This window comes from Haliaeetus albicilla, chromosome 1 (assembly GCF_947461875.1).
Source record: "Haliaeetus albicilla chromosome 1, bHalAlb1.1, whole genome shotgun sequence".
In the NCBI taxonomy this organism is placed as follows: Eukaryota; Metazoa; Chordata; class Aves; order Accipitriformes; family Accipitridae; genus Haliaeetus; species Haliaeetus albicilla.
In genome coordinates, this window is record NC_091483.1 from 36,189,092 (window position 1) to 36,215,251 (window position 26,160).

The 26,160-nt window shown below is 38.4% G+C and overlaps 1 protein-coding gene across 2 annotated transcripts in view; it reads left to right on the top strand.

The window, feature by feature from the left end:
- MND1 (meiotic nuclear divisions 1) overlaps positions 1–25,564 on the top strand; it is a 42,209-nt gene extending 16,645 nt beyond the window's left edge. For both annotated transcript variants that reach the window (XM_069785498.1, XM_069785506.1), the window contains exons 5-8: positions 5,002–5,076; positions 6,958–7,072; positions 23,588–23,632; positions 25,312–25,564. In XM_069785498.1, the coding sequence (XP_069641599.1) occupies positions 5,002–5,076; positions 6,958–7,072; positions 23,588–23,632; positions 25,312–25,418 (342 nt within the window). In that variant the 3' untranslated portion in view covers positions 25,419–25,564. The remainder of the gene's footprint in view (positions 1–5,001; positions 5,077–6,957; positions 7,073–23,587; positions 23,633–25,311) is intronic.
- The last annotated feature ends 596 nt before the right edge of the window (positions 25,565–26,160 follow it).

Genomic DNA, 26,160 nt, shown 5'->3' on the forward strand with positions numbered 1-26,160 from the left:
TTCAAACCCAAAGTAAATAAATTTACAAAGTTATAAACAATTAAAAAATTGATGTCTTGAATTCTTTTGTAGTGCCACAGTGAGTGGTGCTCACAATAGCAGTAGTTTTTAATACCATTTTTGGTTGAGTGTTTTGGCAGAAAGAAAACTGAGCATATTGACGTGTGGAAAACAGACTCCACAATCGGTGAGATTGTAAGTAGGTATGTTCATTCAGCGCTGGGCAGCACGGGGGGTAGTCCCACCAAAGTCGTGCGCGCCTGATTTGGCAGTTCACTTTAAATTTATACAGTCAAGTGTTACATATACATAGAGTTTCGCAATACGCCTATACATAGGCATTACCTATCCCTGCTTCATATTAAAATTAGCTCTAGGAAGTAATTTCCATAGTCTCCTCTCAACTGCGCTTGCACAGTGCCGCCTTATGGTGGTCGTGAAGATGAGGGCTGTATGTCTTCTTCACGGTGAACTCTCAACCTTCTGTCCCTGCGCAGACTCAGTTGTCCCTTGGCATTTGTCCAAATCACAAGGTCCGTCTTGGCTGGTTCTTGGAGCCACTGCTGCTTCTTATCAGGGACTATCTCCTGTCCCAGCCAGCCTCAACAATGCAAGCGTTAAACATCACTTCTCATCCCCTTGGGCCATGTCTACCTCTGTTGAAACTTCTTTAACTTCATTATAAGCTAGATAATTATTAAACAATTCCTATCCACATTCATATATCTACTATATCTGCTAAGGTTTCTTTGGTTCCCTGTCTCAATATGATATTTCTCCTTAAGACCATAATGCCAGTGGGCTAACAGCTGTGAATGCTCTTGGTGGTTAGTGTATGAGACCTTGGTTTGATTCTTGTCCAGCGTACATACTCTAGGGTCTGTGTTTGCATGGCTTACATCAGGTTTGTAGATATTTTAATGTGCTAGGGACACAAGCTACATGTTTGGTGGGATATTGGTGGTTAAAGTGGTTAAGAATGAGGAACCAGAAGGGATACGACCAACAAAAACTTTTGCTGGAGAATAAAAATCTAGTCGTGTAGAGCTAGGACAGTATTGGGCAGGTTTTGAGAAGGAAGAGAACTGAAACCTGCTGCTGTTGTGTGTCAGGGCTAAATGTTCCTCTTCCAAATGTACATCACCAACTTGCCAAAGTGGAACCATAGTAATAATGCATGCAAAGTATATTATAAATTACCTGTGTACATCTAATCTATATCCTTTGATACAAACCAGACCCCAAGGCCTGTGATGGAACTGATGGTTATCATCAGCACATAGCACTAAGCACATGCAAGCTGCTGCACAAATGTATAGCTAAACATTGTGAGACCTTTGCAAAGTAAGAAAGAACATCCCTTTGGGGGACTTTGGATTGAATTAGTGTCCAAGCTAGGCCAGCGGTCAGTTAATTGACCACAGTGGTCTGTAAAATTAAAGGCACTGTTTCCCAGCTCTCCTGTTTTATAGACACTAGTTACTTATGTCATTAATCTGTCTTCTTGCAGGCTCCCACCATGTTTTGCAAACACTGAAAGTGCTCTTGTGGAGATTTTTTTTTACTTTTAGCTTTTAATTATTTAGTCTCTCCTCTTCCTTTGAACAGCTTTCCCCTAGGTGACATTTTTCCAGCTGTCTTGCATCTTGCTTAATCATGTGCTGATTTGGAGCAGTCAGACAGACTGAAGACACAAAACTTTCTAGTACAGTAGAATATCTCTTTCTGTACTCGTTTGCCATACCTGGTCACCTACACTTGTGGCAGAAGGTTGTTCATGTGTCAGACCAGACATCTCTTAAGAAGTGTAGAAGGGAGACAATAAGTAGCTTTTTCTCCAGATCAATCTCACTGCTATTGGCAGGAGTCAGATTTCTCTCAGGGTGGTTATTGTTCCTTGAGAAATTATTTGCCAGTTCACTTGAAAAATGTCCCAAGATTGCTCTAAGGATTGAAATCTTCCATCTCCTGCTGTGGTCCTTTGCAGTCAGGCTTTTCTACAGCTGGTGAGTGGGAAAGTAAGTCACTATATTTGGCCAGATGTGATCCTCTGCTGTCATACATACACAACACTTGCAAATTCTGCTTTTCTTTTTTCTTCTAATGCCCTATAACCTGTCATCTGCCATTTGCTCTTACCTCTCAGTTAAGTATTTTATTGTCTGTGTTCATCCTTCCTCTGACTCCTTTATCCTTGCTGACTGTCTTTCCTTCTTTCATGTACGGTTATTTTCAGCTGTGTTCCCACCTCTGTATCCAAGCCTTTCTGCTTCTCCCATCATCATAGATTCCTTGCACAGATCCTGGCCATCTATTTCTTGCCCTTTGCAGCCTTGTCCGATGTTTGGTTTTTTTCAGTATCTTGCCTCCTTCTGCTATTCCTTTCCTTATCCTCATCTTTTATTTGTTGTCATGGGAATACACACTGTGATTTCTAAATAATACACAAGGAGCTGTGGTTTCATTTTATTTTGTAAATTCTTGATTGTGAAGACAGAATTTAAAAAAAACCCCTAAGAAATTAAGATCTGTGAGAGAAGAAAGCAAAATCTTGAATAAAATTGTCCAAAATCATCACTGCTTTTAGGCAGAGGAAGACCTTCTGATCTTCTGACCTTGTGGCATGGCAGCCTTGCATGTTATGTAGGTCAGAATCGAAGAAATTTCTGTAGTTCTCAGTGTTTGTCATTACTGTCTCTTTGATGATTAAACGCTGTGGAATATAGAGAACCAAGAAAATAATAAGATGCCATACTGGGAAACATGCATCCAAGCTGGAAAACAGCTTTTATGATTCTATTGCAGTTTCCTGAGAGCTCCTTCTGTGCTTCCATTTTAGAGAATGCAGAAACATTCCTAAAGAACTTCATGAATATGAAAAAACAGAAAAGGTGACACCTTTATGACCTGTCTTGCAGAAAGCATTGGCTGCTGCTTTGCACTTGTGGCATATGGGCCTAGATAAGCTCCTTGGCTTCTCTGCTTCCTCTGTGAGTTCTGTTCCAGAAAAATTCTTTGTTCAGAGATACTGAAAGATGCATGCCCTGGTGTTTGTCTTCCCCAGGCTTCATGAACTGCAAACTGCACCTATGTACTTGTCCTCTTCTGAACTGTATACTTCTGTTTAGTACGGCATAATGTGGGGACTAACGCACTTAATATTTTAAGAATTTTGTGGAAAGCCCAGAAAGAGTACTGTTTAAGTATCCACTAAAATTAAGATGTTGGTGTACTTCAAGCCACATACTGAAACCCACACTGCCTCTGTGGTTACTTGCACTGAGAGCCACGAGGAAATAGCTGGACATATTTTTCCCCAAATTATATATGCCTTACCATTAGTGTAATTTCTGTATAAATTGAAGAAAAATGAAAACATTCTTTTCGAAGAGAGACCTTCTTGTCTGTGTGTATGCTCACACATGTATGAACACATACTTATCCAGAAAGAGTAATTAATTTTTAAAAAATGAGCTATAAAAGGAGCCCCTAAACCCAGTGAGCTGCAGTTGGGCTGTGTCCTAATCTATACGGACCACCAGTACAGAGTTTCTTTTTACCATTATGGCTAATCTCTGAGACTTGGCAGTAAGCTCTGCCTGATATTTATCATGCATTTACATTTAATACATATTTCTGAAAATATGGACTGAACATGAGTTTAAATAGAAATTGAGAAGTGATTATAGCTCCAGAACAGTTCCGTTTGTATTGTATGAATGTGATCTTGGTGTTTCAGCTGCACAAGAATGTAAATGATACAGTTAAATTATCTAGGCTAGGGATTGCAAGAAATGTCTAGGAATGCTTTTCCACTCAGTGGGATCTTCAGTGAGAAAGGGAATGTAGAAGTGGAGGCTTCATGTGAGGGTTTTTGGGGGAGGGCAGAATGAAACTTGGACTCTGACAGCAACCTTCATCATCTTCATGATTAGTCTGATGTGCTAGTTTTCTACCTGACTGGTGCTCAGAACGTCTTGAAGCTAAACCAAAGAGCGAGTACTTCCAAAGCATACTACTGTTTTTTGTTTTTTTTTCTTTTGTGTTGGTTTCAAATGCAGTAACTAGTTTCCAAACTGTATTTTATTAGATTTTTTGCATTCTCATTCATCTCATTTAATATTTCAAGTTACTTTGGCTAATTCTCAGTATTGTGTCCCTGAGGGGCGAGTCATACATTCTGCTGAGCTTAAGAGTTTCCAAAGTGTCTCTGGAAAACTTCCAACTAAACTGGAAGGGCCTGGTTCAAGATGCGTGGCAGGTTAATGGAGAGAAATCTCTCTTTACGAATGATTCCTCCTAGAGTAACAGGAAAATGGAGGGAGTATTCACACCAGCCCTGTGAGATGCAACTTTTGCGAGATTCCTCTGCCTCAGGCCTCAAGGAAGGGAACTCTGAAGTCTAGCAGTGTGAGTGCAGCACAGAAAAAGGGGGCTATGGCTTTACATGCCTTTGACCTATAGAGGCTTCTCTTCGCCAGTATGCAAAAGGATTGGGGCTGTGCCAATGGCATACCAGAATTTGGGAAGACTGGTATCAGCAGCTGAGCAGATGGATCTGCCACAGCTTTTGTCACTGCTTCCATTGAATGAGGAGAGCTGGAACAGGACCAAAGGAAATCATCTAATCCAAAGCCTCCATGTCATGGAGTCCTTTGCATAGAGATGCCAGATTATGGTATAAAATAGGATTTTGGTCCCATGCTGAACATGCATTACATAACAAGATTATGTGCCACAGGAATGAAAATTTCTTAGACTTTAAGTTGCTTTCTGTAATTCTTTTCTGTGGTTCAGAGCCTCAGACTTACATTTGGGTGCTTTTGTATTTATTTTGTGTTTATTTTTATTACACAAGTTATAAATATATATAAATTTATATACTTAAAAGAGTATATCCACCTGTTTATTTAAATATATTTCTATGTATACAGATTGTATAGATATGTTTAATATATGCTACTGAAATAGGTTGATTTTGTTCTTTGTTTCCTTTATCAGTTTGCTGAAAGCAGTCAGAAAAAAGAGGCTTTACAAAAAAGCATTGAGAAATCAAAAATTGGACGTGAAGATACTGTAAGTTGCTTTGCGGGGGGAGGCATTCCTACCAGGAAATAGGGCTACAAGTATGCATAGTTTGTAAATCCTGATGTAGCTGTTGGAAATCCATTAAGAATTCTAAATACTGGAGATGAGAAAAGGACAAAAAAAAAATCAGATATTAGATTATTCCTTAGTTGGTCATGCACTAATGAGTAAAATATTGACAACTGGCTGCTCCAAGGCTGAGAAAATGTGTGACTGCCTGAAGTCTGGTAATCTTCCAGGCTTTTTCAGATTTAAAGATATCTTAAAACTTGAACTACCCAGAGGTACGTACCAAAGTTGCCAGTGGCTGCTGAACTGCCAAATCTAGTAACTGCAAACGTAGGTGCTGGGGGTCTTATTTTTTTTTAATCTTATTTATAATCTATATTTCTAAATTACTGTTCTGAGCAGCCATGTAAGCTTGGCGGTCTTTGCATGCTGAAGCTGTTAACACTGCAAAATAATATTTAGGTATCGTATTTATCACACATATGAAGTAGCATATTAGTCAGAAATACTTCATATGGTATTTTAAGTTGCTGATTTGTTTTGAGATGCTCAGTCTAAAGTGGTTTATATATCCAATAAATAAACGTATAAACAGGGACAGCAGAAGTTTTCAGGTGGAATTGAATTTTGTAGGAAAGTGCCAAATCTTAAAATCCAAAATGTTTTATAGAAATGCTCTGGGTTTGACTGTAATCAGGGAATCCCAGGCAGGTTTCTCACGCAGTTGTGCTTCTCAGGTTTCCAAATGGACTGTTCAAGACTTGGGCTTCTCCACCATGTGGCCTGCCCTAGTTACAAGGAGCTATTGGTCCTGGAAATCCTGTTTTGGCTGATGCTTCTGACATTTTGATTCTGGATTATACATCAGGAAGAAGTCCCAAGAAATCTAGATCATGATATTGGTCTCTGAGCAGCTGGGCTTCATAGCCCAGCATCTGGAAGCTTTTGATTTCCAGTCTGCATTTTCAGAATGTGCTGACTCCAGACTCTTGGCAAAAGCACTGGGATTATGGAACTTTAAGATAAAATAAATAAAAAGACCCGAAACCAACAACCCTCCTCCTGCAAAATCAAAATACCTCAGACTGCTGGGCTGCCATGGAGATTCCCATTGGCTAAGAACCTGATGGAATGGCTTGCAAACTCATGCTATCTGGCTTTTTTAGGCTACCCAGTGCCCTAGCATGAGTTCTTTGAATACCAGCCAGTTACAGTGTTTGGCTGTAACTACAGACTGAATTAGAAGTATGTGCTGAGTTGGCTATGGGAGAGCTCATGTTGAGTCAGTGTCTGCAGATCCTTATTGATCAACAGAATGTTTGAGGTTGATATTGTATCCTCTCCCAGCAAAGACTATCATGTCATAAATATCTGAATTTATTTTTGAGACGACTGCTCTTAAATGACTTGGAAAAAAGAAGAAAAATAAATTCAGAGCCTGTTCATACACAGCATCCCGATTTGTGGAAGTGTGAATGGTAGGTTTTTCTGCAATGCTGTCTTTAATTACAAGACTGGCACTCCTAAATATCATTTAACCTTTAAGCCCAACAATTAAGAGAACTGTTTGGAGTTTGTCAAACCATGTTGAGTTCAAAGTTTGTAGAAAATTGTTCTTTTGTTTATCCATTTTCGCCTTATTTTTTTTGACTTCCAGTTTGTAGTTGATATCATTTAGTGTCACTGGGATTTTTGTCTGTGCATAAAATGCTCAACTGGTTCATTGACAGAAAGCAGTAGTGAGAACAGCTTTTTAAATTTACATCTTTTTTAAAACAAACAAACAAACATTCTCTGCAATAATTACTGATTTGTATTTTTGTATTTTTTCATATTTACCAAAATACTTTGAATCCTCAGGCGGAACGTGCAGCTCTAATAGAGGAACTTGCTGTCCTTCAGCAGAAAAAAGAGCAGCTAAAGGCAGAAATAGACAAATACAGAGAATGTGATCCAGACGTCATTGAAGAAATGCGTAAGTTGTATATTGTTCAAAGCGAACTTTTGCACGAAAAGGTCTGCACTTCTTTAGCTTAAAATCTGGTATGCAGAGATAAGCCAAAGAATAGCTGATTTTCTTTTTAAAGCTGTAAGCAATACAATACAGGTACACTGACCATTTCTTTTCATGTTCTGTTGTATTATATATGGGGGTTTTATTGATATTTACTCTGCCAGCAACTGAGCAGTTAACAAACAATCCTAAAATTGAAATGCTCTGATGCATTAGAATTAATCTCAGGACCATTCTTTCTAGAACTATATTAATTCTATAACTTCTAAGTGTGCTGAACCCTAGAATGTGTGTAGGAAGAGTAGTCTTTGGCTCTCATTTACCTTCAATTCCATGCTGGCAAAACAGGTATCTTTCTACTTACTTTGTCTTGTCTATTTAGGACATAAGCATTTCATTAGAGACACTTAATTGTCACTTATACGTAAGTATGGTATTACATTGTTGACTTACTGTTTGTACTGTCTCTGACATGCTGGGTTTTGGTTGGAGTTTCTAATTCTAATGGAATATGAGGAATGATGAGTGACTTTAATACTTAATTACAGAATTGGGTACTGAAAAGTACTTAATATTCTGATCCTTTAGCATGAAAAATGAAAAGCATGCATGAAATTTTATTGAATTTTCTCTACTTCAACTTTCATGTTTTATTTATTAGGCTTTTACATTGCTACCCAAACACCACTGCATATTCAGTTGCTGTAATGCCAAAATGCCATTACAGAGTGATGAGGAACAGGCACAGACCTTTTTGTGAGAAGATATCTAACTGAATCTTTCTCTTTCTTTATTCTTCTAACAAAGTACACAGCTTTAGAAATGTGCTCAGAGAAAGCCAGGAACGTAAACAGTTGATGTGGCCACACACCCCTAAATTGGACAGATATTATTTATTTTGAGGGGCTGTGACATTTTTTTGTCAGCTGCGTTATCTTTCCCCAAGGATGTAATGATATGCCAGGGAATAAGCAAACTCAAGACCTGAGGTTAGTTACTGTGCTGTAAATCCCTTGCTGTGTGCTCTCCTGAGGGCAAATGACAGACACTTCCCAGCTGATTCCAGCTGTAAAAATGAATGAGGTTAGGCAGATTCCAACAGCAGAAGGATTTGTAGTGCCAGGTATTTTAACTGCTGAGGTACCCTTATCATAAGCATTGCATTGAATGATTTGAGGACCCTCTCGCTTGAAGCAGTCTCAGTGAGCACATTCCTAAATACGAGGCACAAGGGGGCAAATCACACCTTGAATGCTAGAGCAAACTGCATTAGCTGGCAACACAGAGACTAATACCCTGAAAAGAGGGAAAGGGAAAGAAATGTCATTGTTAGTTACTTTGGTTATGCCCTTTTTTTTGTTTGTTTGTTGTTGGTTGTTAGAGGGTGTGGAAGCTCCACATGAGCTTCTGCAATAGAGGGATGAGCATTTAAGGGAGTTGGTGAGGTTAGCCTTGTTGGGCTACCTGTAGGATTACCAGGGGAATATGCAGTAGTGTTTGGAAAACAATTTGTCCCTGACTGTTGATTAAAAAGTTTCTCCTTTGTTATATGTTTCATCAGTTGTTGCACTGGCAGCACGCATTGTTGCTGGCAATGTATAAATGAATAAATGGTTATGTCAATTTTGGGGACTTAATGTCTTTGTCAAAGCTGAATGGAATTTTATAGGCATTAATGGAAAGAGAGGGGCAGGGAGGGGGGGAAAGGTTGGGAGGCATTTCTCTCATTCCAGAGTCAAAACAAGATGCAGGAAGTTATGGGGTTTAGTGTAAGAAGGCAAAAAAGATTCTCAAGTAATGGAAGGTGTTCAGCTAGACATGAAAGTTACTGCTGCTGTTTCAAAGAATAACCTTATAATCAGAGCTACTGGTTCACAGATTTTAAAGCATTTTCAAACTGCACGTGGGCGATATGATTTTCCACTAGCTGTACAACTTAGATAACATAATCCTTGTGATTATTTTCAGTTAGATCACCTGAGCAGATTACTAACTCTAAATTACCTTATTTTAATTTTGCATCAGGAATCAGAGATGGCTGTTATGTTATATAATTGCACTGTTTTTAAGAGTTGGATTGTTCAATATCATATGTTTTGTAATGGCCCGTTGTTACTTTCTACATTTGGGTTTTCCCTCTTCTTCCTTAATGACTTCAACCTGTAAGGAAATCTTTCTGATGCTCAGTATAACATTTCTCTCTATTAATTTCCCATCTCATATCATAGAGCTGCCTTGATTTTTGTTGTAGTATTTTAGGGGTATATCAAATTGTCATCTGATTTCAGTGGCCTCCAAATTTGGTGAATGCTTTGCTATGCCTTTTTAATTGCTCTTTCCCTCAAATGAGTATTGCAGAAACAAACTTACTGTGCAGCGATAAGCCTCATTAAAACACACACACACTAATTCCAGGGTCAAAACAAAGTTTGGATGATTCATAGCAAATATCTGAAGACTCAGCTGAAAGCTTAACATCTGTCTTGCTTCCTGAGTCTTGTCGTGGGAAAGTCATGTTTGACCATGTAACTAAATATACTATAATGTATATTCACAAGGGGACAAATCAGAATACTAAAATACTAACTCTGGTTTTTGCTGAATTCACTGCTTGTCCTTTTAATATCAGTAACAAATGTTTTGCCATATGTTTTGGCTTAATTTCTTTGGCTTTTGTATTAGAGAGCTGAAGTATAGACTCTCAATAACAATTAACTACAGTAAATAGCAGAAGAAACAAGATTTAGGGACTGACCACTAGAGGAAGCTACATAATAGTCTGGTCTTGTGGCTATATTTGGATAATTCCATTTTGCAGGTAGGGTATTGTAAAAATATATCTAGAATTGCAACATATATGGATTTCTTCTGACGACCACTGCAGTTCAGTGGTTGAAGCTTGTCTTTGCCACTTGGAAATGTTGTTTAAGCTGTTTTGTGTGAGTTAGGATTGAGTAATAAATTCTTCCTCAACATTAAGGGCAGTAAAACTGACAACAGTCATCAGAAGTAACAAAAATAATAAATACTGGGATATTATACTTCTCTGTTAAACTTGTAATCCTGCTTCAGCTGCTGCAGGACAGAGCCCTTGTTTCTCAGCTTTGAGGCAGGTTTTTGTAGGCTGGAGGATATTCTCACGGGAAGCAGTCATTGTAGAGAAGTGATTCTCTATTCCTTCATGACATAACATGTAGGTATGCAAAGTTGGATACATGTGATGCTGCTAGGTTCCCTAAAGATTACAGTAGAGGACAAAGGCATGGAAAATGCAAGCTTTCAATTGTTTGTAATTTATCCAGATTTTCATAAGGCCAACAAAAAAAGGTCCATATAACATCAAGATTAACCTGCTGCATAAGTTTAATTCTTTCTCCCCACCAGAGAGAGATGTTAGGGAGCTAATAAAATTTTTCTGACAATTAATTTTATAGAAGGGTTTGTCTGGCAGCCTAAGTGTATAAATGGTATGGATTTTGCTCTGAGTTGTTGGCCAGCTTATAACTGGAAACAGGTAAACATTTTCACTGTAAAGTTCACTGTAAAATAAACATTTCTAGAATTTCAAACTTCTTGCTCTTCCACTGTAATTAGAGGAATGTTGATTTATACTATATTAAAACATTGTTGGGTCTTAGCTATTTTTTTTTCACAGTAGCCATGCTTTGGTTACTTTGTACCTTTGCATAGGACAGTAATCTCAGAAATAGCTACATGCTGACTGAAGTAAGTGACTTCCACCTGGTATGAGTGCTAATATTTATGGAGCTGGTCTTAGATGTTGCCTGTCAGCATTCCTGGTTTATTTAGCATGTTTTTAGAATGTCCAGCTACTGATAATTTTTATGTCTTAGGCTTTTACCTTTAAAACAGTGGTGTGAATGTGTCTAGACAAACTGTATTCCCAAAAATTAGCAAACTGCCAAATGCAACACATGTAATGTAGCAATTTTGGTTTCAACCTTTTTAATTCTGCTCTCTTTGTTTATTTTTATCCTGTAGCAAAAGGCTTAAGTGGTTCAAATGGACAGGATTTCAAGCCACAAATATCCAGATAGTTACCCTTTTGAATCTCCAAAAGTGTGATCTCAGAGGCATCACTACCAGTCCAGTTCAGGGTTAGACTGTTTTCTAAAACTGATACTTACATGGCTGTGTGAAAATAAATTTTGAGAAAACATCCAGACTACCGAATACCATGAAAATATTATGTTCTATGTAGTATGTACTTGAAAGTGGCTTTTTGCATTGTAGATGCTTCAAAATTTTTTAATTCTGTTGTGTCTAAACACTGAAAATTTCAGCTTGACAAACTGTTGTGAAGAATTACATTGGGATATACAGACAGTATGAGAAAGTAGTTCTGGGTTTACCAGTTTCTTCATTCATCTTAATATCTTGAGGCTGAATGCTGAAAAGGTAATGTTGCTTTAGCTGCTGGATTTTATGGGGTGCATAGTTGGGGTCTTGTTTTGGTTTGAGTTCTTTTTTTGTTTGGGATTTTTTTTGTTGATACACCCAGCTACTATGTTCTGTTATATTCAAATCAATCTGAAAATGTGTTATGGATACAAATGTATTTAATGTTACAAAAATTTAGTACTAAGTGCTAGATTCTTTTGGGGGTTTCTTACTAATACTGGGAATAGTCCCTGTTCCCAGAGATGAAACAGTAGTGAAGAAATGAAATGAAGATTAGACTAGACTGGCTAATGGAGAAGCTTTAAAATGAGTTGCGTCAGTTTTATTCAAAATTCGTCAGACCACTGGTGATTTACAAAATGGTTTAATGGGTTTTATTTATATTTTGTGGCAAAGGCTATTGTTCAGAAAACATATCAGAAAGGTTATTCAAACTCAGACCCTTGTCAGTACTTCCGGTTAATGAACTATTAAGTAGCTATTTTTAGAAATATAGTGATTCACTTTGGAAAAGTGAATGTCTACAAATAACTTTAAGCCTGGTCTAGGTGTCGCCAAGATCAATAAGATACAGATCAACTTTATAGAGTGAGTGGGTTTTTTTTTAATCACCTCTAGATCCAGTATGTTCAGTTTGCAATTAAGAAGATGTTTTCTAGCTACTCACTGTGAATATGCACCTGGCATCTGAGAGACAAGCTGTGCTTTTTATGGTTTATGCATCAATGCAACTAACAGAGATCTGCAATTTGAAATTAGTCATTCTGCTGAGTTAAACTAGTGTGTCCACCCACACTTACGTGAGCCTTAGAGGGTTAAACTAAGCTTTCTTTGGAGTGAACCAGACACTTGCTAAAAAAGTACATAGAAAAATAATAGATTTGAAAGCAAGCACTCATTTTTATTTTTTTTAACTTATACAATTCTTTGAAAGATGAGACTATTTCATGTATTCATCTCCTGAAGATCTGGATGAGGATATGACAGGAAATAGACAATGTATGTGTGCATACACAATTTGTGGGCTATCTGCTACTAATAAAAACAAACCTACAAAGCCCAGCCCCCCCCCCCCCCTTTTTTTTTCCTTTTTCCCTCCTTCATCATGGAGTACCAGAATGTATATAGATGTGCACCAGTAATGAAAGAACACATTTACTCGACTGATTGCATCAAGCTAAGATACTTTTTTTCTGCTTCCCCTGCTCCCTATACTGTTCTTTGAATGGCTTGTCATTCAGTTGGAAGGTAGGCAAATTTAAATTACCTGTTCAAAAGCTACATTAAAAGACAAAACAAAATGCTTTACCAAAACTAAATATAACTTTACTCCTAATTCTTTCTAAAAGTTATAAGTGTACTTGTATGTAATCATAGTTACACATAGTAACAGTAAACATAAATTTTAACTGTTAAGTTGACAAAGGAACAGGGTACTAATGAGTGGAATTACAAATGTAATACTTGATCTCTAATGCTCCAAGCTCCTTCAGTAATCATAGCAAGTGAGAAGGAATTGCAAGTTTAAGTAGTATTTCTGCTCCTTTCTTTTTATCCCTTCCAGTTTTCTTTTTATCTTGAAAATCAAGGGAGGCTTGTTTGCAGTTCAGTTATTGAAAATGCTGGTCCTTCGATGGAGCAAACACCTGCAAAGCAGAATCTGGCTGTGATTACCGGAGGCCATAATGTGGTGGTTTACAGATCTTCCCTGACAAAAGTAGGTTAAAGAGTTCTCACCTTGGCCTTTCATTCCTGTGCTGCAGTTCACCAGTGATAACAGCAAGTTGTCAGCTTGAGTTAGGAACTGCTGGTGTATATATCCTTGTCTTGTGGTGGACTCTCCCAAGGTCTTTGAAATCTCTCTTTCCACCGGACAGTCTGTCTGATGAAGTCTTTCATCACCTTCTTCAGAAGGCTTTCATACATGTGGTAGTTTGTCATGCATCTCTCAGAATTGTCTGTCTTGCGGTAGTTGCCCTGAAGAGCAACCAAAGATCCTCTGACCAACCCGGAGCACATCAGGTGACAAATTTCCAAAGGGCATCTTCCTGACCTCTGCAACGAGTTGAACTGTGTAGAAAATGGATTTGGAAAGAACTGAATGAGAGAGGAACAGGGGTAGGTAAATGGGTGAGCAGCTTCTGGCACTTGGAAAGGAAGGAGAAGATAACAGCCCCGAAGAATGATGAGTGAAGGACCACCAGGACGGACTGGTGCAGCTTAAGATGCGTCTGCACATATATTCCTAAAGTGCAAATATTAAAGTGAAATGTGGGGCTTTTGACTGAAGCTGGGAAGCTGAAGTTCAGAAGGATCATTTGGTTTTCAGCAAAAGGCCCTAATTCTCTGCGTTTCAGAGATTTTCTCTGTCTTTGTGCTTAGCCTAAGGTTTGGACTCCAGCTAAGAGGTTACTCTGCAATGAAAAACTAAATGTTTAGACACATACATACTTGTGTTTTTATACCTCAAACACATTCTAGCAAGACTATTCTTCTTGGAGAGCATCAACTTAGGCCAACTTGCTTTAAAATGGAGCTGCATTTTAGCTGGTTAAGAAAAAAAAAAAAAAGGAACAAATTTTAAAATAGCTTGTCTTTTGTCAGTGGGGTTTTACTTGCATACTCAGAAAAGAGGCAGTTGGAAGGTCAAATCTTTAGCTAACATGTTAATACCCTCCTTAAATAAACTGGCTACTCTGGCAAGTTACATTTTCTTGCAATTAAATGAGACTGCTCACAAGGCTTATTTTTCTTCTTTCTGTTTATTTTGTTTCTTATTTGTTTATATTGGAATGGCAGAAAAAATATGTAGGGTGAGAGGCAAATGGATGAAATATATGGGAATAATTTTATTTTCTGAGCCAGTAAATCTTTATGGCAAAAGCTGTTGAGCTGCTTAAGAATGGTAGACACTTGATAAAATTTGTGATGTGGAAAATAGCTGCTTGTGACTACATTTATGATACTCCCTGATTTAGAAATGAATCAGTAGCAATCCATTTGGCCATGTTTTAAAGCCCTGAAGAGAGCATCAAATGGAAGTAGTCTATAGATCATTTATATATGAAACAAAAAGGCTTCTGTGGAGTGATTACTTTGCTTGTCTCTCCCAGTGTTATACCTGCTAAGTTAGTTGTGTATGGTACCCTTCATTCAGACAGTTTTGATAAAGTTATGGTGATATTCAAAGGAATTTTTTTGTTTTTTTAAATAGTGGTTTGTATCTTTTTATAACTTCCATATGCAAAATGAGGTCAGGAAAGGTATTGTGGATGTTTCATTCGTTGTCTTCAGTGCTAAGTTGCAGGACTGTCAAGTGTAGTTTTCCCTGGCCTTGTTTATAAAAACATGTTGCCAGTCTCATATGTTAGGAAATCTCCCATATGTTGTGGGATGGTAAGTTATGTTTTCACTATGGATTTATCTAGATTAGGACCATATATTATTGGTGTATATTCCTAATATAGATACCTTGTTCTGTGCTATTTAACTGCAGACATTTTGCAGGGCAGAGTGTATGAGTGCAAGACTAATCTTGGCACTGGTGGTGTATTTGAGGGTATTTCCGATGGTTTTTTTTCCCCTCCTCACTTTAACATCTAATGAGCTAGTTTCACTGAAAAGAGCAGGATATCAGAAAAAAGTCTGGAACAAAGAACCAATTTGGAAACACCTGGAAGGACACCAAGACCTTTGTGGATTGGGAGAACTTTGTCTTTGGTGTTTTGACTCAGTTTTGCATGGTACTGTGATAAGGAAAGTAGGGAAATATCCTGATGAAACTGCAGTATTGTGAATCTCAAACTACTTTATAGTTGTACTCAAGGTGTATTCATTAGTAATTCAGTATCAGAAAGGAAGGTAGAATCGATGGTGCTCTGCAATAGGATCTGTCATGTCTGTGCATCTGCTCAGTATTTATATTAATGAGCTGGATAATAGAACAGAAGATACACTTTTGTTAACATTTGCAGATGATGAAGCTAGGAGAGAATGCATGGACGAAGGACAAAGTGAGATTTCAAAATGAACACGACAATTGCAAAGATAGTCAAAAACACCAGACAAAATTCAGTAGTGGCAAGTGCAAGGATGTATATGCATTCAAGGATATTGTGCTATGCAAATGATCTGGAGCAGTTGGTTAAAGGGGGAGGGTTTGAAAAAGATGTCAGGGTTATAGTAGTATACAGGTTGAATATGAGACATTCTTGTTGTGAAAAGCAAAATCATCATACTAGGATACAGAAACAGAAGTATAACCAGCAATGATATGTTGGAAATAATCTTTCTACTCAAGTTGGCATTAGTGAGGCTTCAGCTCTAACACTGTGTCAGTGTTGGATTTCCTACTCGAGAGTTATATAGCTAACTAGGGAGAATTCAGAGCAGAGCAAAAAAGACCAGACATTGAGCAACCACATTCTAGGAGTAAAAATTTTACAAAAATAGGGCTTGAAAGAAGGTTGCTTCTGGGTTTCACATATCTGTATCTCCTTCAAAAAAGGAAAGGAATAGCCTGTTGCTCAGGTTCATGGAAAATTCAGCAATAAGTAATAGCCTTAAATTGCAGGGGAAAAAAAAAGTTAGATGAAAATCTATTCTAATGGTAGCAATAATCAAACACAGAGCTAGGTTGCCTGGGAAGGTTGTAAAAGCTCTAACACTGGAAACCTTAAAAATAGGCTACAAATACCTCAGAAATGGCATAGGTAAGGTTGGACATGCATTGAGTCATGGGTACAGAGAGCAGAGGACCTATTCTGATGCCTTCCAGGCTCTTCTCTGCAACTTCTGTGACACGTGAGGCATGCAGCAGAGTGACATCCTGAACTAGACAAAAACCATAGTGCTCTGGGATGGGCCTCCTTGCAAAATGCAGTTCAGCAGCAGAGATGTTTGCAAGTTGCTTTAGCTGTGCTGTGGGTATGGAGTTTATTAGTAAGCGAAGTGGGGAGGGAGGAGTTGTCCACTGAAAGAAAAACTAAGTGTTGCTAGGGAGCCCTGAATCAGAAAGTTGGTGTGCTTGTTTCCCCTTTGTAAGCACATTGCTTCCCTCTGTTTCTTTGGATAAGGATAGATGTATTTTAGTTATGCAACTAAGATTTCAGCATGGGCTTTCAGGTAGAATACTTGAAAGGTAAGTGGTCTTTTTCTGTGGGTACATGAATATACTAAACTTAAGTGCAAGAGCATGTATTTTGCATAGAGGAATCTTTTGGTAGCAATTCTGACAAATTCTGTTGGACATTTTTCAAAGGGACACTGTGTACATCCTGATGAAATTTGACAGTGTGACCTTTTCATATGGGACAGAGGGAGCTTTTGCTGATGAGACTTGACACTTTTTTCAAACACACTAACAAAGATTGCAGACCCTTTAAAAGCATATTCCCAGAGATGCGGATCAGCTTATTAGTAGCTTTACTATGCACTGCCGTGTTTTACCATATAGACAAGACTGGCACCATGTTACATATTTGCTCAGGTTTATTTTCAAGCATACACACACGCATACAGAGCTGTTGCAGCAGAAATGCTAATTCATATATCAAAATTTCTTGAGTATTTTTCTATCACTAATGGCTCATATTATGTTGTATGCTTTTCAAAATAGTTGTAGATCAGTAGGTAGGGTTCATAATTGTCAACGCTTTTCTTGTAGTTCTGAAACTTTATCCAGAGTCTAAATGTAAAAAAAGATACTCCTTTTTATTATTTAGTAATATGTCAGTATAAATAGTTCTTTTGAATTTTATCTCATTTTTAATCTCATTTAAATGAGAAATCATATTTATGCATTGACTTGAATTTAGTCATGAATTCTGAAGCATTGTCACCTGTTGATTAATAACATGGGGATAAGTGTTATGTGGGATACTGGAGTATGGGGGAAGAATGATGTGTTATTTTGTATTCAAAGGAGTTGACAGAATTCTGGTGTGCTATCACTCTTCTACACAAGAGCTCTTTGTTTATAAGAGGAAACACCTCTTTGGGAAGCATGGGGGAAGGTAAAGATTGCATGTAGTGTGGAGGTATCTCTGCCTAATACTTGGTTACAAAACATTCTTCTAAAGCTGTTCTTGCTATGTTGTGGGTTAGGCTGTTGACAGTGTTGTAGACTACTTAGTCTCAAGGATACTCAGATACGGACTTTAAAGAAGCCACTTGATCACATCATTGCCATGAATAGTCTCCAATGGCAAACTGCAGTCTCTTGATCGGAGTCTCTGGTGTCAGTCTGTGGATGGACATGCCAGTAGGAGGTACTAGGCAATTACATTTTGTACTCTCTGTGGATGATAGGTGTATAATTTCTATGTTCACCTTCTACCCTGGCCTTTAGAGGCAGGCCCTTTATTTGCATGAGATGTTTTCATTAATGGGCAAGATTTTAGAAACTGCATCACAGGATATTATAATGATGCTTCTTCAAGAGAAACACAAATCTGTCACAGTGTGGTGATAGCAAGGTAAACAATGTTTCTGGAAATTGAGGGCAGCCTGTGAGCAGGAGAATGGATAACTCTGTGGAAAGCAATGGATAATCAGAGTCATTGCAGATTCAAGTTCACATACTGTTCTTACGGTAGTTGCCATTTTTCATATTTAAATTCAGTATAAGTGGATGCAGAATCACTACTGGAATTCAAATGCAATTAATTTACCCTGACCAGTTTCATGAGAGAGACTGAGAATCTTTGGGCTAGTAATCCTCACTGGCCTCTGAGAACAGTTGCAGCTGTTCGCTGCATTTCATGCAGAAGAATTGCGATTCACACTGTAAAATTACTCCCTCGCCCCCATGCTGAAGACTGCAGTTGTATTTTGCAGGTATCTGCTGACAATCCCACAGGTTGATGAGTGACTGTCTCCTTGAAGAGGTGCTAGTTCCCTTTGCAGTCATGCACTTTTCAAGTGAGGAAATCCATACAATTTTCTTGTGGCATTAGTTGTGGTAGGTCAAAACTGGCACCAAACTGTGCTAGTTTTATAAATATAACTAGCTTTTGTTATTCTGTGAGGTTCCTGGACCTGAAAATTTTGTTTACACATAAAAACATTACTTACAATAATCCTTAAAGTTATCCTGAAAATGCCAGAGTAGAAGCTAGGAGAGGAAAGAAAGCTACAGCTCTTTGTTTGTTTCCAAGTCTATAGGTGGTTTGTGAGCTGGTTCTGGTTGTTGAGATTTTTTTAGTATAGCTATTGGAGCTGGACTATGTTACCTTTACAGTCTGATTTTGAATACTATTCAGTGACTGCTTCCTTAGTATTCCTTTGATGATATGTGCAGGACTTAAAAAAGCTTTTAGAAAGAACCTGAAAGTAGGTTTGGAAAATGTTTATGAGGAGATGGTGATGGCTGTTGCTATTGCAATTGTTTTTCACCTGTGGAAGTGTCCAAAGTCTGATAGAAAGACTAACTTAGTCTCCTGGAGTATGTATATTGTGTTGTTGAGGCATGTAGTCATCTTCCCCTCCTGTGGAAATATTTGAGGCTTCAACAGTTTGGAATGCAAATAAGACCTTTAATTCCTACCACCTCCCCTTCCAGGAAAAAGTGAGCGAATCTGGGGGAAGGAGGAAGGAAGAGAGAAAAGAGGAGGCTGTAGTTCTGCAGTACGCTGAGAAGTGACTCAGGAAGCCCTGCAGTCAATCAGAAACAATGTGGCTTTACTGTGCTAAGATTTGAGCCAATATATATTGCCAATTCAGATTTGTTCAGAAACATTGCTGTGCTAATGTTTTGTGCTGCTGGCCTTCACTCCTGACCAGGTGCTGTCCATTTGCTTTAGAAGGCTTCTTACTGCATGTCCTACAGCTGTCCACATGCCCTTTTGTCAGCTCTGTCTCCTGGTCTGCTCCTGAATCCCTGCGGATTACTGTAGAATGTCACTTGCCTGCATTAAAAAGCATGTTTCCAGCCCTCCCTCACATTCTTTTTAGACATTCACTGCTGCTGGACCTTCCTTTCCCTACTTTTGCTTTCCTCTAAGGGGATACAGGGGATTGTCCCTGTGATAAGGACAATCACAGAAGCATAGGACCATGGTTCAGTTGCCAGAATCTGGGCTTTTTTAGTTCCCTGCAGTTCTTCAGAGATACCTGGAGTTGAGGGAAGAAGAGACTTCCATGAAGACTAGTCAAAACTAACTCTTTGACTATTAGCCTTTCACGTTTAGAGCATAGGTGTGTTTTGCTAACATAACAGACTGGTGTTGCAAGCCATGCTCCTCCTGGGCCTTGCGCTGCTGTACACACAGTGGTTGCTTTTGTTCAGTTCAGGAGAGAAAATGCAAACTTCCATTTTCCCGCATAGAAAATGCCAAGTGTGCCTGAAATTGGTCAGTGGATGATACAGGTGGTGTGTGCCTCAGCCAAGTGAATGACTTGTATCCTGCAGTCATGGGAGCAGGAAAGTCTATTGATGCATTGTCACACAAACTGGTGAAATAAATATGTGATGTCCAGAACAAATGGATTATTCTGTTGCTTCCAGACAGCAATTGTATGTATTGTCAGCCTATGTGCAGATGTATAGATATCAAGTAGAGCGTAACTAGGGCCTAATAGTGGTAATTAGAACATCTGGAAGCATCTGGAACATATGTGGCCTCCTGTATTGCTCACCTCTTCTGCACATTTGGCCCTTTCCTTGTCTTGCACAGCTTCTGTACTGGAGCACTGTTTAGTAGCTGCCAAAAATCAAGTTCTGATAGAGCAGCTCTGGTCAGCAGGAGGATCAGCAGGACTCCAGCTGAGCTTGGGACCCCATTGTTGTGGTTTTGGCAATTAGCCAGTTGCCCTCAGTGCTGTCTCTGAGTTTGTCTTTTTTTATAGTTCACGCAGTTTGTGTCCTGATTCTTTTTTGGTGTATATATTATTAAGTTCCCATGCTATTGTCTTCTTTAGATCTTAAACTTTCAGTGCAGTCTAAAACCCAGGAGGCCAATAGCCTGTGGAGCTAGAGAATAGGCAATCAGAAGTAGCATGACTTTGAGCTACATCAGTATGTAAAGTAGGTGAGTCTGGGGGATGTCTGTTTTACTACTTCTCCTTTCCCTCATCCTCCATGCACGTACACATACAGATAATGCAACCCATGAAAGTCCCAACAAGCAGTTATAAAAGGTTTCTAGAAAGTAGTCACAAGGTGCAGATTCCTTCATTTCTGTCAGTTCGTTTGTTGGAGTCAGGGACAGACAAGATCCTGCAGTGGAATCATAGGCAAGAGTTGAGCCTGATCTCAAGGGACTTAAGTCTTGCCTTCAGATAGCTAAATGCTCAGCCCATAGCCATGAGGCAACAGCTGAGGTGATGACATAGTAGTTTCTGGAGATGGATGAGGTGTGTTTCCCCCACCCCAAAATTGAAAAAGAAACGTGAGGGGAAAACCTAACTGAAGGAATTTAGGGTTAAGCAGACTGCAGTGCCGTCCTGCAGCAGTGGCAGTGACAATCTCATGTGATGACAAGAGACAGTGCAAGCTCTCTTGTTTGTGTGAGCTTGCTCAGGCTGGACATGAGGAACACGCAGGTGTCTTGCAACTTGCCAAGCTAGCTGGCATTGCTGTTGATGCAGTATGCCTGATGGTCTAAGCAACTTTCAACACAGCAGAATAAATCCATACCTGCATCTCTAGGGTGCTATCATGTACATGGGCATGTGGGTGAGCTAGTGTAAAAGGGAAATCTCAAGCAGCAAACACTTGCCCCAGCCTCTTGTGAATACATTTCCTGGAGATGTCATGTGCCTGAGGCTTTACAAGTAGCTCCTGTTTCCCCAGCTCTAAGCCCCCTGGCAGCAGAGTGATGTGGGGGATGTGTGTTCCCAGTCTCTGGAGGACTGAGGCAGCCTCTTCTTTGATATTTAGCCAGATGGTTTGAATGTCACCTTCCTCATCCTTAAGTTCTGCCTCCACTTGTGATCCTTCCACATTTCTACCATGACACTTGGCTGCCAGTCTGTATAAGTCCCAGGTGGTGCATGGAAAGAATGACATGGTTAAAATATTTCTAACTTCTACTCTCAGGAGTTTCTTTTGTTTGGGTGTTTTTTTGTTATTTCTCTGCTATTTAAGTCATTAAAGTGCTGCCCACTGTGGGATTTCCCCATTACAGCTTCCTGCTCTTGCTCCCATGATTTCACTTCTAGCCACAACTCGGTTAGAGGGAGCCACTGCCATTCTAACCACCCTGTATCTGTTGGTCACCTCAGCCTTTTCTTTGGCAGAGGTAAGAAGTCACATTTTAAAAACACATGATCACATATATATATTTAAACATGCATAAGCAATATTTGAAGGGTGACAATGCACCATGCCACCACTGTTGGGTTTTTTTTTTAATGCACTGTACCTTGTGGTCACTGGGCTTTAAGCACAGGGCTGCGTGCTGAAAGCTGCAGGAACTTAGAGCTGCGGTGCGATGCAGAAGCTCAGGGCTCAGCTGGTTAGCTGCTCCCAGCAAAGCAGAGCTTTCTGTGGACACATAGCAGGTGCTGTGGACTATGTTGGCTCACCTGCCATCAGGATGCTGTCACCTTGCAGCTCTGGATCCATGGAGTTTAATACTACCCTACTTTCCCCTCACTTCATTTCAAACTTCATTACTTGGAGTCAAACAAAGCTTTCCAGTTTTACTCCAGAGTTTCAGAAAAATGCTGAGGGAAGTATCATAGCTAACACATTTAAAATCTTGACCTGTGAAAGCCCTTACACTGCAGACTTGCTTTAAGTAGCATTGGGTAAAGTACTGTTCAAAATGTCATTGGCTGCCAGTATGTTGTCAGTGCTGCCAGTCATGGAACGGAACAAGTGGGGGGTAGCAACAGGCAGTCAGCAAAGGAAATAAGGAGTATCTCAGGCTAGGAATAACTTGAATTTCTGATGCATGCAAGCAAGTAAAAATGCCATCTTCTCACCCACTCCCTTTTTTGCCCATCTTTCTCTTTTGCTTTTCTTCATGCTGTGCCCAAACTTTCTAATTGTAGGCCATTTTTAGAAACTACACTGGTTTTGAAATGGTATTTTACTCTGATTTAAATATTTTTCACATCACTTACTGAAATATTAAGGGTAGAATAATGAGTGCTTACCTTCCTGTGTGCTAGCAGATGATTTTTCAATGTAATTTAATTTTGCCTGAAGTATAATCTTTATAACAATGGATACCTGGTCGTATCTGGAGACAAATTTCATGACGACCATTCAAATGAGTATTATCATGCAAGTACTAACAAGACTAACTGGGAATAACTAAGTTATGTGTAGGTGTGAGAACCATAATGATTCTGATAAATTCCCACATTACAAACCAACCTGCTTGATTTGATTCAGTACTTATTTTAATGGGAGCAAGGTGATTTAAGAGGAACTTTTCTTGATACTGTTTTGCCTCATGGAAACGATATAAAAGCTATTTGTAGTATGGTAATTTACTATTATGTATTTAGATATGGAGCAGTGGTAAGGGAGGGAAGCCAAGTTTAATAACCAGGAACATTATTTTGTCTTCATTTCATTGAGGGGGTTCTCAAAGCTCAGGAGACCTTCCAGAGCTATATGCTAAACTTTTGGATTAATATGATAAACTGCTACCCTTGTCATTTTCCTTATCTATATAGAGTCATGCATACCTATGTGATGGATGACTTATGTACAGAGAGGATTATAATTTATTTTCCATCTCCATTGCCTCTAGTATCTTCAGGCCATGTATCTAGTTCCAGTCTTGGTGCAGACAATTAAGGCCCCAGGCAAACCAAACTAGGATTATTTTATTTTAAAATGCTCTTCAGAAACTCACAGTTGTTCATATGTTATTTTTCATGTTCCTTTGCTCCTGTTTTTCCTTAACTTAGCTTTGTGCTTGTCGGAACCTTTGAAAGCATAAAACAGAAGAAGGGTTTGGAAGCAGTAGAATAACTTGCTTATATTGTGTGCTTCCCTAAAAATGACATCAATAAAAATTTAATCTCTGTGCCTTGAAACTATGGTATGATTTTACTGTGATGTATGCTTTGTTGTTGTTTTCTTCTCTATTTCAGGCCAAACAAACAAAGTAGCCAAGGAGGCAGCCAACAGATGGACTGGTGTGTATGCATTTGTATTGCTTAACACAGCTTCAGACTACAGCAATTTCAGTAAAAGACCTACTCATTGTTAAGAATTTTAAATTTGATTAGGACTTGATGTAGAATAGCCCTCACTTAAAGCACGCAGAAATACAATTGACTTATAAATTATCATGAATCAAAAAAGAATACGTTTTCTCAGTTTAGTTACTGAACGTACTTCATGTCACATAACAGATTTTTCTTCTGGTGCTATCTTGCACACTGTGTTAAAACCTGCAGCTCATTTTCTTGGTTGAGTTAAAATCTCTTAAGATCAGGAAAACTTTAATAGAAAAGAGACTGGAAATGGTGGTGTCCAGGTATTCAGAAAGTTTAATTCTTCTCTTCTGAATTCTTGTCTGTTTCTAAAGAGTAGAATGCTTTGTGGAACCTTATTGCTGCTACCATATGATGGATGCTAATATAAAGTAGGTATTTCTCAAACTAATTCATCAGCTTTGACATGCAGGAAAAATGCTGCACATTTTTGAGGAAGGTTACTGTGATAACATTTGTATGGCAGTTTAACTCAATTTTCTGTTACTGCTTAGCTTTGCTATATTGCTACATATTTCCATTTTGCAGAGCAAGCAATATATATGTCCTTACTTTTTTTTATTTACAATATAATTTGTAATTTTTTGTTTAGAATTCATCTACTACTGATGGACTGCTCACTATCATTGGTTATGCCAAGTGCAGCAGGATATCGTTGTCAAAGTCTTTTGACTATTATTATTTATCTTCATTTGCACTGGGTTGTTTACTGCATATGGAGAAATAAAGTTATGTATTCAAAAATAACTTCTGGGAGTACTGCTGTCAGGGGTTTCTACTGTTGATGACAGGCTGTTGTTCTCAAGGTCTTGAGAGGTGTAAAGGGACTATACCTCAGCCTGTACAAAGTACTTTGCTATTTAATTAGACAATTAGGTTATATGCTGTAGCATATTTTTCTTTTGAAGAAACAGTTTTAAAACTGAATGTCTGATGGTTAAAGAAAAGAAAATATTTCTAACGTATGCAGACACAGACAACCCTTCCTGTCTTAAGGAATGCTGCAATTTATGGGTCTTAGGAATGACATAGTGAGTTTCAATCAATACTGCAGTAAAAATGATGTTAAATTGAAGAGAATGTATATGCTAAAATAATAGTAATGTGTTGCTAAAAGAGAAGTGCTGACTAAAATAAAGCTACTTGAATTTTTTTTTTTTTTTTTCCAAACAAAATATACATTATCTTAACAAATATATTCAGGACTAGAAAGGACCTTGTAGGTAACTGATTTTTGCAGCTGTATACAGTCACACAGTAGGTGTCTAGCTCAAAAAGGACCTATAAAATACTTATGCATATTCACACTTACCTCGTCACTCTATAGCAGGCTTACACTGTAATTGTAGCTTTCAGTCTTCTCATAGAAGAGGAGCAAGAAAAGATAAAGGTAACCTCCAAAAAAGAAGACATATTTTACTTAGTACTGAGTAAAAGTATGTCATTAACAAAAGCCTCCCATTTTCTGTTCTAAATCTATTTAATAATGATGTTCCCCACTAGGTAGGGAAGTAAATGGAAGCATTTTGTTGTAGCCAAGGCTATAATTCATATTTTCCTAAATATTCAAAACTGAATGTTTTTCATTCTGTTTACAGATAACATCTTTTCAATAAAGTCCTGGGCCAAACGTAAATTTGGATTTGAAGAGAGCAGAATTGACAAAAGTTTTGGAATCCCAGAAGATTTGGATTACATTGACTAGCATTCAGCAGTTGATGGCTGACACAGTTGTACATAGTTTGTTAAATATTCTCAGTTGGCATTTAAATGTGTATCTGAATCCTCTCCAAACAGCTGACCACCCTTTAATTCACAGGTTTTGTTACAGTTAATAAAATTCTAAAAATATTTTTTGTGTTTCCTTTTTTGCCTTGTACTCTCTGGACAGTAAATCTCTCGGTTACTTTTGTAAGACAGACTAAGAATGGACAGGGGTTATGGGGAATAACTATCACAAAGTCCTGAGACTGGTTTTTACTCTTCTTTTGCTTAACTGGGAGTAGTACTAAGAGCTAGAAGCTCCAGGGATTTATGTTTAAACATATTAAAGACACTGGAGTGGAAATAGCAGGGGACAATATGGAATAGAATGAATTCTTCCCTCATCTCACCATTGAAATAGAAAAGAGGCATAATGCATTAATGGAAAACAGTGAGACAGTAAGGATGTGAGTAGAAAGGGTGAGGTCTGATTTCAAGTTGTTCTTTATTGTGTTGCTAGAACTGCTTGTAAGTTTAGTGACAAAATTTTGTTGTTGGAAAATACTAGTTCTTCAGAGCTAAATCTGTTCCAGCAAATGTACCGGATTTGACACTGAGAAAGCTTCTCTGGTTAAGATCATTACTGCATAGGAGAGGAAGCAAAGAGTACCCATCTATCCATTCACACCACAGTGCACCTAGATTTAGGATGCTAATCTGGGATGTGACAGACAGCATTCAAT